This window comes from Balearica regulorum, chromosome 17 (genome assembly GCF_011004875.1).
Source record: "Balearica regulorum gibbericeps isolate bBalReg1 chromosome 17, bBalReg1.pri, whole genome shotgun sequence".
Taxonomy (NCBI): domain Eukaryota; kingdom Metazoa; phylum Chordata; class Aves; order Gruiformes; family Gruidae; genus Balearica; species Balearica regulorum.
In genome coordinates this window covers 4,022,810-4,039,111 of record NC_046200.1, presented here as the reverse complement: position 1 = coordinate 4,039,111, position 16,302 = coordinate 4,022,810, and the positions used below count along the sequence as shown (strand labels likewise).

The 16,302-nt window shown below is 43.3% G+C and overlaps 1 protein-coding gene across 4 annotated transcripts in view; it reads left to right on the top strand.

The window, feature by feature from the left end:
- The window catches only part of RILPL1 (Rab interacting lysosomal protein like 1), a 29,443-nt gene that overhangs the window by 4,802 nt on the left and 8,339 nt on the right, over nucleotides 1–16,302 (top strand). For all 4 annotated transcript variants that reach the window (XM_075769328.1, XM_075769326.1, XM_075769327.1 and 1 more), the window contains exons 2-6: nucleotides 1,918–2,068; nucleotides 7,964–8,082; nucleotides 9,436–9,654; nucleotides 14,277–14,449; nucleotides 14,982–15,074. In XM_075769328.1, the coding sequence (XP_075625443.1) occupies nucleotides 2,008–2,068; nucleotides 7,964–8,082; nucleotides 9,436–9,654; nucleotides 14,277–14,449; nucleotides 14,982–15,074 (665 nt within the window). In that variant the 5' untranslated portion in view covers nucleotides 1,918–2,007. The remainder of the gene's footprint in view (nucleotides 1–1,917; nucleotides 2,069–7,963; nucleotides 8,083–9,435; nucleotides 9,655–14,276; nucleotides 14,450–14,981; nucleotides 15,075–16,302) is intronic.

Here is a 16,302-nt window from a genome sequence, read left to right as displayed (position 1 = left end):
CATTAAGTTGATTCCCAGTGCACTAAGTCCTTATAGAAGAGCAGTGTCGCATCCATCTGTCTTCCAGTGTGAGGGTTTGAAGACTAACTCTCTCACAGGACAGGTACTGATAAACAGAAAAAGCCAGAGACTGAGAAATATTTGTGACCCAAAAGCCTCCAAAACCCAACCTAGACAAGCTTTTAGTGGTCCTTGGCAAGCATCAGTTTATGATATTTTTAACACTTGTCTATAAACCTGGCTTAGCATCGCCTGGGGTTTCCTGAGCTGGCTGGCACCTTCCCACCTGTAGATCTGCCTTCTCTGTCTGATTCTTCTGCTAATGAGAGTTCAGAAGTTAATTTCTGCTCCAATTCATTGGGCTCTTCAATAGCAATAAATAAGAAAGTTTGCCTAGGCAAACCTTAATGTAGTTGTGTGTTTACAGTGCAACCACACAAATGATACAAGTTCAGATAGTTTGGGGGCTTGTGTGTATTCTATTTTATCAGTATGCTTATAACTGATGAATGTGCTGGTTTATTATCTAAACTAGGTCAGCATGTTATTTTAGCTACAGAGTTATAATATGCAGCATCACTGTAAATAGTCTAGGTATTTGGCAATATAAAGTTTCATTACAGATTTTCTTTTCCCTCAAGATAAAGAGTTTCAAGTAAAATAGAGGTGATTCATGAAATTTTCTTTACTTCATAATAATTAAGTCTGCATAGCTCACAATATCTGTATGTTATGTATAATCTTTGTCATCTAGTGTGTTCTGCAAAACTTTTAACATGCTTATAGGCTTTATAAAATGACAGCAATGCAACAATAAATGCTGGAATGAAATGGCATTTGGACCCGAAAGTCAATAGAAACATGGTTTCCCATTATCAGAGCATACATTCAAAACAGAAAGCTATCCTTTAATCTCTCAGTAGAGCTTATTTTAGCCTAGAGCTGTGCTTGGCGGGGTTGTTGTCTGAATGTGTTTTGTTGTTAGGTAGGAAAGGGGCGTGCGGGATAAATGTAAAAGTCAGCAAGTGACTCAGCCTGGCTCCAGTGATTTGCATGTGGCTTTTTTTGTTTCAAGCACATACATGAAAATGGAGCAGAGCATGCCCCCCACTGCAGAATTATGATTTATGGCAAAGGCTTTTGGAACAAGTAAAGCTCTAAATACAACTGATTTTCCTTGAGGACTTTATACTTTTTGTCCTAATTTGACCTTTACAAGGATTGGTGACAGCTGCTCTTGACACACAGTGTCCTGACAAATGGGAGCTGTTGTTTTGACTAACATAGACGCCACTGAAGACATTCCATATAGAACAATTTATATAAGATGAAGCACAGTTTTGTCTTGTCTTTACCACGTGGACTAGGAGTTCAGGGTTTGCTGCACAGTATTATGCGCTCATTATTTTACACTTTGTTTCATAACAGAAATTTAGACTAGAGATGCTACTCTTTCAAAATGAGCGTGTCTAACACTGACTCCCCTGGCCCACATTGTGTGAAGTTTCTGGGGCATTTATAACAGCCTTTGCGGCTGCTTCCTGGGATGCAGGAGGTAATTCTTGCTTATATTTGGTTATCTTGTCTGACACAGCAGTCTCCTTAACCTGGTCCTCACAGCAAAATGAGGCATAAGGAGCCATCCTTTTGGTAACTTGCATGTCAAAAATGTTTGCATCAGGAATTATCTCCTCACGTATTTACATTCAGCATATAGCCTAAGGAGACTTTGATACTTGGTTCCTTGATGCTGGCATTATAAAGTAGATGTCTTCTAAGAAATTCGAAGTAGTCTCATTTAATTGTTTTCTGTAAGAATCATAGTAGGATTGTTACTAGTCCGATCTGTAAATAGTCCAGTCAAAGACTCCTAACGTGTTTAAAAATATAAATGTGTTGTCCCGGTCTACCCTTTAGGAATTAGAACTGGTGGAGGATGTCTGGAGAGGGGAAGCACAGGACCTTCTTACCCAAATTGCACAGCTGCAGGAGGAGAATAAACAACTGATGACAAACTTGTCTCACAAAGACATTAATTTCACAGAAGAGGAATTTCAGAAGCATGAAGGCAAGTTTGATACTTCAAATTCAGTACTTGCTTTTGTTATAAAAAGCAATACTTTATCAAAATATTTTGACTGGATATTCTGGCTTTTTCCCTATAGATTAATGCAGGCCTGGGTATGGGAGGTTGGGGGTTTTTTTCTTACATGAATAGAGACTCTCTGAATACATGATGACACTGAAGACTTGATAAGAGGTGGGGATAGGAGGGAAAGAAAAGACTGAACAATGTTTTGTTTGGCTGAGAAGCATCTCTGAAAGTAAAGTCTAGCTTCATTTTTTGGTCTATCACGTTTTTCTTTTTAGTTTGCACTTTTGCAAAAAAACATTCTTAAGCCCTCCTTATGTTTTCTAATACAAACAGAATAATCCATTCAGCAATGTTTATTTCACACCATTATGCACAAAAGTAAGTGCAACTGTTGATCTGTTCATGGTAACTGTTTGTAGAGCAGCAAATCAAGATTTCTTGGTCTGAATTATATCAGTCCACCATCGTGATATTCTAGGAGAATATCACGATATTCTAGGAGAGACTGATTTTACTTGGTTTACCTGCCTTTAGGGTTCCCTCACTTGTTTGGGACTTATAGCCAGTTTAGCATAAGTGAAGAGATTTATAATCATAGAATGGTATGGGTTGGAAGGGACCTTTAAAGGTCATCTAGTCCAACCCCCCTGCAGTGAGCAGAGACATCTTCAACTAGATTAAGTTGCTCAGAGCCCCATCCAACCTGACCTTGAATGTTTCCAGGGATGGGGCATCTACCACCTCTCTGGCCAACCTGTTCCAGTGTTTCACCAATCTCATTGTAAAAAAAAAAAAAAAAATTCCTTTTCTAGTCTAAATCTACCCTCTCTTAGTTTAAGACCATTGTCCCTTGTCTTACTGCAACAGCAATAAGGCCCTGTTATAAAGTTTGTCCCCATCTTTCTTATAAGCCCCCTTTAAGTACTGGAAGGTGCTATAAGTTCTCCCGGGAGCCTTCTCTTCTCCAGGCTGAACAACCCCAACTCTCTCAGCCTGTCTTCACAGGAGAGGTGCTCCAGCCCTCTGATCATCTTCGTGGCCTCCTCTGGACTCACTCCAACAGCTCCATGTCTTTCCTGTGGTGAGGGCTCCAGAGCTGGACCACAGCACTGCAGGGGCGGTCTCACAGGAGCGGAGTAGAGGGGCAGAATCCCCTCCCTCAACCTGCTGGTCAAGCTGCTTTTGATGCAGCACAGGATATGGTTAGCTTTCTGGGCTGCAAGTGCACATCGCCAGATCATGCCCAGCTTTTCATCCACCAGTACTCCCAAGTTCTTCTCTGCAGGGCTGCTCTCAATCCCTTCATCCCCCAGCGTGTATTGATACCAGGTGTTGCCCCAAGGGATATGCAGGACCTTACACTTGGCCTTGCTGAACCTCATGTGAACGTCATGGGCCTACTTGTTGAGCTTGTCCAGGTCCCTCTGGATGGCATCCCATCCCTCAGGCACGTCAACCACACCACTCAACTTGGTATCATCTGCAAACTTGCTGAGGGTGCACTTGATTGCCCTGTCTGTGTCACTGATGAAGATATTAAGCAGTACTGGTCCCTATACGGACCCCTGAGGGACATCACTTGTTACCGATCTCCATCTGGACATTGAGCCGTTGACCACTGCCCTCTGGATGTGACTATCCAACCAATAATCTGTTCCATGATCTTCCCAGGCACAGAGGTGAGGCTGAAAACCAGACCACAGAGCTGAGCCATTGCAGCTCTCCAGTAGAGCACTAGGAACAAAGGGATATCCTTTTCCAGATGCTGGAGGTTGGGATTAAATGGAGGTATGCTCTAGGTGGATGAAACCCTGTCCAGCCCTGCAGAAGTTGCACTTGCTTCCTCCCAGAGGCTGAGTACTGCTAACTTGCCCTGGGGAGGAATATAATGAAATCTTCAAAAAGTAAAAATTGTTAAAACTTTCAAGATCACCACTTTTTTTAAAAACAAATGTAAACCTTTCAATTTAGGAGTCGATTAATGGCAAAGTAGTAGCTCAACATCAGCCTTACAAACTCCAGGCAAAATTTCAGAATGGCAGTGGTGAGTCACGGACCATGAAGACTATGACATCTTGCTATAAAGACCCAACTTCTCCTTTGTTTTCTCTCTCTTCCCGCCCCCCCCCCCCCCCTCCTTCCAGTGGGTATCTAGCTCACTGCAGCTCATGTGCTTGTATTTAAATATAGCCATACTCTTCACATTCAACTAGCCAAGCAAATGCCAGGCATGCCTTTTGTGTTATTTTTACTGTGTCTACCCAAGTATAATAACACAAACAAAACCCATAAACCCATGCCAGAGATCAGACTCTGGGATCACTGATATTCTTTGGCCAAAATCATCAGTTTAAGTGAAATCACATTAATTTATAGCAACCCTATCTTATTATTGGGACATATTATATCAAAGCCAACTGTTTTTCTTTTAAGAAATTTTGTTATTAATGAACGGGTATAGATTTGTCTCAAATGACTTGTTTGGATAGTGTCAAAAAGCAGTCACGCTGCTTTTTTTTCAGTCTCCATCATTCGATCTGATACATATAGAGTCTACGGAGGCAGATTTTCAACCTAAATACTTTTTTAGCTGGACTAACCGACCAGACTCCAGTCTTCATATCTCAGCATGATTTAGTATTGTGATCATGTCTCCCCTTAGTGGCTAGCCCCTGGGATTAACAGCTTGCTGCTTACTCACCAGACAGTTAAAGGAATTATTTTTAGCGTAGGCAAGAGAGGCCAGTGATTTGAGTGTGCAAGCCTTTGAGATTCAATCCTTGCCAATTAATAGTCACATCAGAGTTCACAGAGCCTTCCTTTAGCATAATGAAGGTGTTTATGAGAGAGGCAGATGCAATCCTATCTAAACAGGAGTGTGCTGCACAGAGGGCGTCTGCTCAGAGTCTGAGCAGACCAGGGTTCATGTGAAAGAACGTGTGGCAGAATACAAAATACACAGGAGGGGTTAAAGGTGAGTCTACAACATCCATTAATGCTACTCCTCCCAAGCTCAAACTGAGCTCTCCTTGATGGTGCTGACTGATTGGGATATCCAAGTAATATGCTAGAAGCAAACTTGACCCAACGTGTGTCAAACAGGACAAGCAGGCTGCTGTTTCACTGCAGCAAGGGGAGCTGCTGTCTCAGACTGGCTGTGGTAATACAGACAAGCAGCAGGATGTCAGCAGTTGTGTGAACCTCCTGTGCTAGGCTGCCAAGGAACCTACAATTCCCTTCTAAAGTGGAGGCAAGCGTCTAAGTATTTAGGTAGTGGTGTAGTGCCACAGGCCCTGACTGGCACTTTGGTTTGTTGCAATAGATGTTGTATAAACACAACAGTAAACTGGTCCCTGAACATAAAGGATGCTTTTTTCTTTTTTTTCCTTCCATTTCTTTTCCTTTTTTCTTTTTCTTATTTTTTTTCAGCTGCTTTCTTTTCTCTTGCTTGAACAATGCTATGATCGCAGCAGTCCACAGGAAGCTGCTCATAGGATGTGCCTAGGGAAGCCAACTGGGTGTGCCGTTTAAGATCTTGAACATATTAGACTTTGAATCATTTAGCGATAATTATTTTACATTTAGGGCACTTAGAGATTTCCCTCTCCTCTTCCCCAGCGCCTGAGGAAATGGAAGAAGATGTGACTGTTTCATAAACGCTTCCCACCTTTCTTTTCCCCTCCTCCTGAAATAAAAAGAATAATGTAGTGATCTCTGCACACAATTGAAGTCTTTTATGTTCACCAAATGTTAGGGAGAAGAATGAGCACAGTGGGAGGAAAAGCAGTCAGCACTGAAATGGTACTTTATTCCTTAAATTGCACCTGCTATCTGGAGATCTCAAAGCATCTCACAACTACTAATGAATATAGCTGCACTCACTATTCCTAGCTCCTACTGGGGTGAAACTACCACTCTCATGTTTCACTGCAGTCCCTCTGTACTTCAAGGCAAAGTTTTTTGTTTGTAGGTTGGGGTTTTTTTGGTTGTTTTTTTTTTTTTTTAATACAGCTGATGTTTTAGGCCCCAGCCCTGAGACTGGCTGCAGAGGGCGGATCCAGGAACCTGTAGTGGGGTTTGTGGATTCAGTAGTGTATCAGTCTTGTGTTGTGATAGGAGAGTGTGGATCTTTTAGAAGAGTTAAGTAGTCATGTGTGTCAGTGTCTAGTTGTCCTCCCTGGTGGGTCTTAGCTGTTATCATAGCTAAGAATTAAAATTGTCCTGCAAAGAACTAGAACCTAGACCAGAGAGATGATAAGGACCAGGGTCCAGAAATAGAAGAGGCAGACTTACCACAGAATTAAAAAGGATGAGAATGTAATACTAGAATCTGAACACCATGTCACTCAGCTGCTTTCTGGGGTTTGACAGGAACACGTCCTCTGAACCAAATTCCCAGCCACCCGTGATCACCGGTCCTTTTCCCAGCGGAGCAGTTACCTATTCTCTGCTGTACCACAGCTCTGGGAGATTCTAGGTCCTTTAGCAATGAGCGATCAGAGCTGCCATTCCCCCTGTTTGCAGTGGTATGCTTTTTATGCCTGCATGGAAACCCACAGCTGCTGCAGGAGTGTGCATCCACCAAGAGTACTCCCTTTCTTTCTCTCTCTCAGGTTTGTCTTGCTTTACTGTATTATCCATCAGTTCAAACTGTAGACGATCTGTAAGCTGGAGTTCCTAAAGGCATGCAGCCTACATTCTCTTATGGGAGCAACTTTGGATTTCTCTGATGAAGGAAGAACATAACCAGAAAGTCTGAGCTGATGTTAGAAAGTAGAGACTTGACTAGTTGGATACATTTGATGTATATGCAGCATATTTCTGATGTGGGATGTGAGAACTGCTTTAATATATTAAAAAGGAAGTGGCTTTCTAGCCACCCCAGAGGAGTGAGTGAATTATCACCACTCGCAGTCTGTAGATGGAGGAAGATGGGGACCCAAGTAACTACATACTTTGCCAAAGGTAATATAACAAGCAGCAGACCCTGGATTTGAACTCCTGCTTGGACTGGGCAGCCACACACTGCCCTGGTCACAGCCTTTCATCTTCAAGCCATCCTATGGGATGTTGTACAACGTGATTTTATGTGATAGTTTAGGAGCATCAAACTGCATGTCTGTGCAGTTATCAGGAAAAGTTACAGTAGTAGATTTATCATCTCACTGAGTTAAATCATCTGGTCTGTGTTCGCTCTGAAGAGCCCATCACTGTAGTGCCAGTTCCCAATTATCTCTGTAATGGGAGAATGCTTCCTGTGAGAAAATATGTGACCATAATTCAGACTAAATTTCTGTTCAACATTCAGGGTGGAGGTACCCTCTGAAGGTCCTGCTTCATCTCCCTTTCACCCAACACAAAACTGCATTTCAACATAAAATCATTTTAGTCCAGTGCACCTCAAGTTGGTTTGGATCTACATGCAATTCATAACAGTGACATGTTGTTTAGATCTTGCTGCAGATCCAGACCATCTTTTTTACAATTTTCACAGGGTCTTCGCCAGCTGATTGTACATAATATCACACGGATAATCAAACTCCCTGGGGCGTAGTGTGAACACTGATGTAAAACTACCAAGGTAGCAAGAGGCAGCAGTGTCACTCCACTGTTATAAATGTTTCTGAGGACTGTCAGTTCCTTTTTTAAGGAGTTTGTGTGCAGTGGCTTTATGGAGTGGATTGTGTCATGTCTGTTCCCTGTTACCCTTGAAGTAACCTTCAAAGCATCTTCCAACAGCTTCTCTGTAATTCTACTAGCAGGCAACTTCCAGAGTCTTTACCTAAGTTTTTCTCACTGTTACTGTTCTCAAGTCTCAGCAGCTCCTGATTGTCCTTAGTTTGTTTTCTATATTCTTTTTTTAACCAGGAATGTCAGAGAGAGAGCGGCAAGTCATGAAGAAGCTGAAGGAAGTGGTAGATAAACAGAGAGATGAAATCAGAGCAAAGGACCGGGAACTTGGACTTAAAAATGAGGATGTAGAGGCTGTAAGTGGCTCTTAGTTTTCCTGTTTCTCTTCTTTCTCACCCATATTTCCATAGCCTGGTTTCAAGTTTTAAGTTAATGTAGAATTTCTAAGCAATGCCAGATTATTAGTCCAGTAACTGAAGTGTCTGGCATAACTGAGACTGTCAAAATGATTAGGCAGTATTCGGTGCAGACACACACCCTCTGCTGTGTTCAGAAGGACCAGGCACACTTGGAACGTGACTGGAAACCAGTGTAACAAGGGAGGAAGATGGGTGAAGGACAGGTTGTTTTGTTTGTTTCCTTAAAGACCTGATACCTCTCCCCTTTCATGGGAACAGGACAGGTAACTTTCTCTGGCTTCTTGAATCTCTCTCTGCTTTGGCAGTGCAAACATCCTCAGCAGCCCCATGTCTCACCCTACCCAGAGATCCCTGTGGTGGGTAAGCAGGCTACTGTGTATTTTACATACACTCTCTGCAGAGTTTGGCAGCGGAGGCTCCACACACGTACCCACACCAGGGATGTGATGTGGATTACCTCTTTGCACATGGAAGGGGGTAGGAGGAAGGGGCCTGAGCTCAGCCCAGGTCACTTACTTTTGCCAGCAGTGAATAGAAGGTCATTGAGAGGATGGGTGGCCCTGGGGACCATAGCACAAGAGATCCAGGTTTATTCTTCGATGAATCACAGACTCCACTGTGACTTTGGGAGTCACATGATGTCTTGGTTCTTTCTGTGTCAGGAGGAATGACCTCCTTACCCATATTTTGCTTCCCATCCTCACACTGCCTCATCTCCTTAGGCCATGGGACTTTTCTGGTGCTAGTGAGCCAGACCTAGATGATCTCTGCTCTACCCAAGTGCCTCTGGCAGGTGCCGTGGCCTTTCAAATTGGTGCTCTCCATACAATGCCCAGCAGGTCACATCCTGCCTTATGAGAGAGCCTCAGAGCTCAAAGCAAAGTACTTATAAATTGAATACTAAGGATTCCTCTGTCTTGTCTTTCTCTCTTCTACTCTGGGTTAAGATTTGATTCAGAATCCCATAAGCCACCCTATCCTTGAACTTTGCTTTTTTGAAACATAACATCAGAAATGATGGATTTGCTTTTAGCTGGAGAATTCCCTGTGCTAGTGGAAAAATGCCTCTTTACTCTAGAAACCAATTAAATTTTGGTGACTGCGAGTGTAGTAGATAATTAGATATTAAAAAAAAATAATCTGGGGGTGAGGAAGAGGAGGAGGGGAGGAGAATTTTCCAGATTAATTTCAACAGGAACCCACTACTTTTTCTTTAACGTGATGTTTGGGACTTGGCCACCATAGCTGACAGCCGAATGGATGTTGACCTATTGCATCAATGTTTTGCAGCTTCAGCAGCAACAGAACAGGTTAATGAAAATTAACCATGACCTGCGGCACCGGATCACCGTTGTTGAAGCTCAGGGGAAGGCGCTGATTGAGCAGAAGGTGGAGTTAGAAGCATATCTGCAAACCAAGGAGCAGGAGATGGGCAACCTGCGAGCAGAGCTGGGGAAACTCAGAGAAAAACTGCAGGATGAGGACAGCCAAAATGGGGAGGAAGTAAAGGTAAGAGGCACTTTAAATCACTTTTTAAACAGCCTTTTAAAAAGCTTTGGACTTCATACCAAGTACCTCTTCTTTGGATAAACATGATTGATACGCATCAGAGACAATGAACACAGCATCTTGTGTTCAGATATGATATAGAGAGGGCAACGTCACTCATCGCACTGTGACAGGAAAGGGCCTGCTAGGGTGGGTGATGACCCAGTGGAACAGACCCCCCCTTCCTAAAGGAGGGAACCAGTCTCACAGCAGGCAGAGTGGCAGCACGTGTTAGCAGTGGGAGAGAGCGCCATCAGAGAACAGCTTTCCCCCTTAGACTTGGGTACCCATCATGTGTCCTAGGAAGTGTTACCTTTGAGTCATGCACTAGGCTGCAGAATTCACCACATACCAGAACAAATCATTGCTTCAAAAGAGAGTGTTCTACTAAAAACACCATGAAGCTATCCAAAATCTCTGGAGTATCAGCTGTCAGTTTGTGTTGGAGGCAGATAGTGTTTTGGTAGTGCTGCGTTAGTATGCTTGGCTTCATTTTGTTTGTACACATCAACCCCTTCCCCCAAAGGAAAACAAACTGATCCCTCAGTCTGGGTTTTCCAAAAGATAACCAGCTGACAAATAGCTCAAGCTTTGCAGAGTATGCAAATATGCAAGCCCTAATGGTTCCCAAAGGTGCCATGCACTGTGACGGTGGAGGTCTGTGAACCATAGTAGAAAAGAAATTGTGTCAGAAGCTGTCCCAGAAGCAATGCAGAACTCTGCACACTTGGTCCTCACAGTGCTTATGACACTTTTGATCTGTCAAGGCTAAGCTGGTCCATCGCCACCAAATTGACATATAAATATTGGAAGGCACCTTTTAGAGGAACCAGCTTTGGCCTTATTTCTGCTTTTGCTTTGTCGTGGTTTAACCCCAGCCGGCAGCTCAGCCCCACGCAGCTGCTCGCTCACTCCCCCACCCCGTTGGGACAGGGGAGAGAATCGGAAGAGTAAAAGTGAAAAAACTTGTGGGTTGAGATAAAGACAGTTTAATAGGGAAAGCAAAAGACACCCACACAGGCAAAGCAAACCAAGGAATTCATTCACCACTGCGCATCACAGGCAGGTGTTCAGCCATCCCTACAAATCCAAAACATAGCCTTCTACCAGCTACTATGAAGAAAATGAACTCTATCTCATTCAAAACCAGCATGCACTTCCTATTAGAATTTGTGCAGTGAAGTGTTACTAGCACAAATGTTCATGAAAAGCAAATGTTACTGTTTGCATACTCAAGTACTTGCAGGAACAGGCAAAGTGACAAGCTGCAAATTGACTTCGTGCTGATGTCAGAGCAGTAGGAATGCAAACTTGAGGGGAGCTTCCTGAAGAAAAGATGCATCTCTGATTTGTTGCATCCCTTAGTTCTCTTTATGGTTATTATTTTTCTTTGCGCATGACACTACTGTCTTACTAAAGCAAATGTGCTGTATTTCCTTTCCTAATCCTGCAATTAGAAGGGTACAAAATATGATAAGGGGTGTCATGATGTGAGAGAATTTAGAGGAGCACTGTCATATAGAGCTGTTTGGCTGGATGCGTTGATAAGAGCTCCAGTACCAAGCGGCATTTTAAATGCCTTATAGACTGCAGCAGAGAGTGAAACACCCAATTCACTTGTAGTAGGCAGGAATATACATCAAGAAGCAGAGGCAAAGGTTGATGGGGTACCCTGGTCCCTCCTGGAATGTGACAGCCAGTGCTGTGTTCACATGTCACTGCTGAATTGGGCAAGCACTGTATTAATAATGAAAAGGATGATTTCACTGCTGTTAATTCAGCCAGGACACCCAGCTTTGTAAATGGGGCTGTGGAGCCTAGGCCTAGAGCCAGCAAGAGTGAAAGTGTCTTCAGTCTCTGGAGAGAAAGGACGCATTCTTCACCTCTCTCTAACTCATCAGTTCCATGGCAATGGCGCCTCTTCTAATTAGAGCCGTTCCCCGCTCTCTCTGCCAGGATGATGGTTAGACAGGAATTGCAGTGGCAAGCAGAAAGCTAGAATAGCTGCGTGCTCTGGAATGGACATTGCTTGTTGGCTTCAGACAAGTACATTTGCATTGGCTACAGGCTGCTCAGTCTTTGCTGATTTGAGCTAAATCTAGGAAAAATAGTTTATTTGGGTAAAGGTGCAGGGCAAATATACAAGCAAAAGACGAGGCATCAGGTCAGACTGTAATCTAAAGGGGTGAAGAAAAGGAAAAGTGTTTGAGTAATTTCCTTTGAATCTCTTGTTAGGTTGCATCAGTCTTTATTTATTGTATTGTGAAGAAATGGATTTGGATGAATGGGATGAATCAAAGGAATGGACAAGCGAGCATTGCTCTGCTGCTTTGTCTTTGCAGGACAAGGACTGCAGTCCCTGCTGTAGAAATTGATATTGCATCAACCTTAGCCCAGCCACGTTTAACCTGAAATCATATATCAATAGATAACTGTTTCACAAACACACGAGCTCAAAAGAGGGTAGATCAGGCTTACAAAAAATAGACTCTGTTTAAGAATTCCAGTACTTAACTCCTCAAATTTCCAGCTTGTATCCCAATGAGGCATCACTGCAACTCAGGAGCTCTGAGACTCTGATCTCTGCATCCTGCTAGGAGGACGGGTGGCTGACCTGGCTGCTGGCATCTCTGATTTCATGTGCTGGCCCCTAGTCAGTCCTTGCAAAAAGCATCACATTTCAAATGTACTTTGCTACATTTCAAATGTACTTTGCTGGAACAGAGTGCCCTGCATTTATTTGTATTGTTAGAAATCCTGCAGACCTCTAAAGGCTTGGAGCTGCTTTTCAGCATCTTGATTCTGAGTACGTTTCCCAGAAGCTTGTGATTTCTCATTAACTGGTCCTCAGCTCTGTGCAGCCACCGAGTGGAACAACAGCAGAGGACCTGAACGATGGTCTTCTGTGTGCTGTGTTTATACAGACCACACTTTGACAAGCAGTTAGGGCCAAATACTTCTGTGCAAATGCTAGAGTGTGCCTGGGTGACAGAAAGCAGCCCCACAGGCCTGGGAATCCAGCCATGTGCCTAGAGTGCAAGTTCTGGCTTCTTAGAAGCCACAGAAACTGGGTGGTGGGAGATAAAATTCCTCCAAGCTTCCAGTGAACTCTTCTCAGAGGAAAAGAAGAGAAATATATGAGGTATAAATGCCTCATCTAGCTTTCACCTGCAGTTTTCTTCTACTTTGTAGCTAGATCCTGGTGCTAACACCAATCCTGGGTTTTTTAATAAAGGCAGTAAGGGGATATAAACTTAAATCTCCACTTAATATGTTTACATCCAGAGGAACTTTCTCTTTGTGGGAGGAGCTGGAAGGAACTGTCATGATCTTTGCTATGCAGTTTTTTCAGTGTTTATATAAAAAGGTGATTTTGATTTACCCCATTTGTTAAAAGTATGACTTCCTTAAACTGACTTGTGGATCAAAAACTGCACTATACATTTTCAGTGGACTTTCTGGCAGTCTGGATTCCACAGGAATTTCTCCACAAGAAAACTTATCACCTATAAGGTGACTCAGGTTGGATCCTGTGTTCAGGCCTGCTGGAAACAATTGGTGTTTGTTTGTTTTCCCAAACATGTAACTCTGAAAGATTCCTGTGAGCACAGAGCTTTGATTGTAGGTCACCACACTAAGGTCTTCCTCTTTTGAAAGCTTCACCTGAACACCAGGTGAAGAGAGGTAAAACGGAGCTCAGGTCATCTTTCAGAGGCTTGCCACATCTCACCAGCCCTGTGTCTGTCATCTGTCAACCTCTGCACAGGAAAGAACAAAGTGATCACGTCACTGAGCTGTCCTTGCTGGCAGTCTTCACATGTGTCACGGTTTAACCCCAGCCGGCAGCTCAGCCCCACGCAGCTGCTTGCTCTCTCCCCTCTGGTGGGATGGGGGAGAGAATCAGAAGAGTAAAAGTGAGAAAACTTGTGGGTTGAGATAAAGACAGGTTAATAGGGAAAGCAAAAGCCCTGCACACAAGCAAAGCAAACCAAGGAATTAATTCCCCACTTCCCATGGGCAGGCAGGTATTCAGCCATCCCCAGGAAAGCAGGGCTCCATCACACGTAACAGTTACTTGGGAACACAAACGCCATCAGTCTGAACGTCTTCCCCTTCCTCCTTCCTCCAGCTTTATCTGCTGAGCGTGATGTCATATGGTATGGGATATCCCTTAGATCAGCTGGGGTCAGCTGTCCTGGCTGTGTCCCCTCCAACTCCTTGTGCACCCCCAGCTACTCACTGGTGGGGTGGTGTGAGGACCAGCAAAGGCCTTGGCTCTGTGTAAGCACTGCTCAGCAGTAACGAAACCATCCCTGTGTTATCAGCACTGTTGTCAGCACAAATCCAAAACACAGCCCCGTACTGGCTACTATGAAGAAAATTAACTCTATCCCAGCCAAAACTAGCACAACATGAAAAACAAATTCCATCTACATTTCTTTCTCTTAAAATTGCTATGTTTCTCTTAAAAGAGGATTTAATAGTGCTGAAAAGAAGAGCTTGGGAACTAGACTGATAAATACTTTAAAGTCCTCAGACATGCACTCGCACGGAGAATTTAAAGCCTGTGTTTCACTCCCTAGACAGAACCAAACAATGATGAGTGCCTCTCAGAGTCAGAAAAGATGGCAATGGACTTAAAAGATCCAAATCGTCCAAGATTCACCTTGCAGGAGCTCCGGGATGTCCTTCATGAGAGGAATGAATTGAAATCTAAAGTGTTTTTACTTCAAGAGGAGCTTTTATATTACAAAAGGTAGGTTTGATCTCCTCTCCTGTTGCATGCTATACACAGAGGAGCCATAGGGCAAGTCTAGAAACAATAAATGTGCTCTTAAATAGTGTCCAATGAGCTTATATTTCTGCAAAGGCTTAAAATAGAGATTGCAAGCATATGGCTTTAGTTTGAATCTGGTTCCTCAAAATTGGGAAAAACTATGTCCTTCCCTAACTCCCCGGTTCCCCCTGAATCTTAGAAAGATGACAAACATTTAATACTTTTGAACTTCAAAAATGAGGATAAGAGTGGGTCTAAAATGAAAATTCTAGAACTTTTATTCAATGCATTCCTCTTCTCCCTCTCCTATTCACAATGGGAAGAAAATATTGAAAGGAGGCCCAGTTCTAGGTGCTGTTCCTTGGTCATCAGAAAAATCTCCCACTGATTTCCATGAGCTTGGAACAGATTGTATTGCATTTCTTCATCAACAGTACTACCTCAGATTGAATTTTAAAAGTGCTTCCATGGCTTGGGAGGAGAACATTAATTATCTTTTCTTTCTTTCAAGTGAGGAAACAGAAGAAGAAACTAGATCCCCTCAACCTACACCCATAATTCAGTCAAAACCCTCAACTCAGCCTGAATCTGGAATCAAACGACTGTAAGTAGCATATTTTCTATAGATACTGGATATAGTTTGCAAATAATAAATGTTTCTAATGGGCAGGACAATTGTAAAGAATTTAAAAATTAGGATAACCACATCTCCTAATGGGAGAAACATTGAAGGAGCACTTGGCAAGTACCATGAAACAGCAGTTGGCTTTGGCCAAAACTTTTGCCTAGTTCTGGGTCAACTTTCAGTCCCAGATTATTTCCCGTGGTACCTTTTGCTTCCTACGTGCAGACAGCAGGAGGGAATCCAACAGTACTCTGTGTGCTTGTGTTTATGGGCCAGACTGGTGTGCCCAAGAAGCCCGCTCGAGTTCTAATGTTCCTTCTCAAGTATGCCATTCAGGCTAACCAAAAGAGCATGTGTTGCAATGTTTTATCATGTCTGGTATGAGCTGGTGAGCTTTTAAACACAGACACGTGATCCTCCTAGAGAATTTTCTTGTCTGGGCCACGTAGTCACACTCCAAGGGGAGGTGCTACTAATTGTGGTCTAATCCAAAGCACTGTTCAGCCTGTCCTGTGTGCTCAAAACTGAAGTCCGTGCCAGATCTCAGTGTGCAAGGGTTGTAGGAACAATGCTCCTGTGCAAGTGCAAGTCCCAGTTCCTTAACACACAGATCCTAGGGTGGTGGAGTGACAGAAACCGCTGCCCCCCAGGTCATCTCAGAAGACACATAAAGAGTATTGTTCACAAGTAACTCCCACTGCAGACCTGTAGCAGTTGGGCGTGGAGAGCCCATGAGGCTTCTGTGTGACCTCGCTGGGCCTGTTTCCCTGTTAACCTAAGCCTTTAGACCCCAACTTGCACTATGTGTACAGCACAAAACCCTTTTGTTTGCTGAACAAATTGGCTGCTGGAGAGGATGCCAGCTTTCTTGGCTATAAAGAACCCCACCTTCTTCTGGTGAAGTATTTAATGTTGCTGTCCAAACCCAAAGCTTACCGTCAGAGGTGTGCATTTACTAGTATATCAATTATAAAACCACAGTATTAGCCAATCCATTTGTCTGTTGAAACTCCCTCCTTGTACATTTATTTATTCCAGATTAAGTCTTGTAACCTTATAGCAAGTCTTTGGATTTTTGTGATACTGGAAGCTTAACTTTTTTAACTGCATAAATTATTTTGGAACAGTCATTTGTTCCCACATAAAAAGCTCTTCCATCCTGTCCCCATGCCCATAACCTTCAGTCCTTGTTTAATAATAGCAGCAG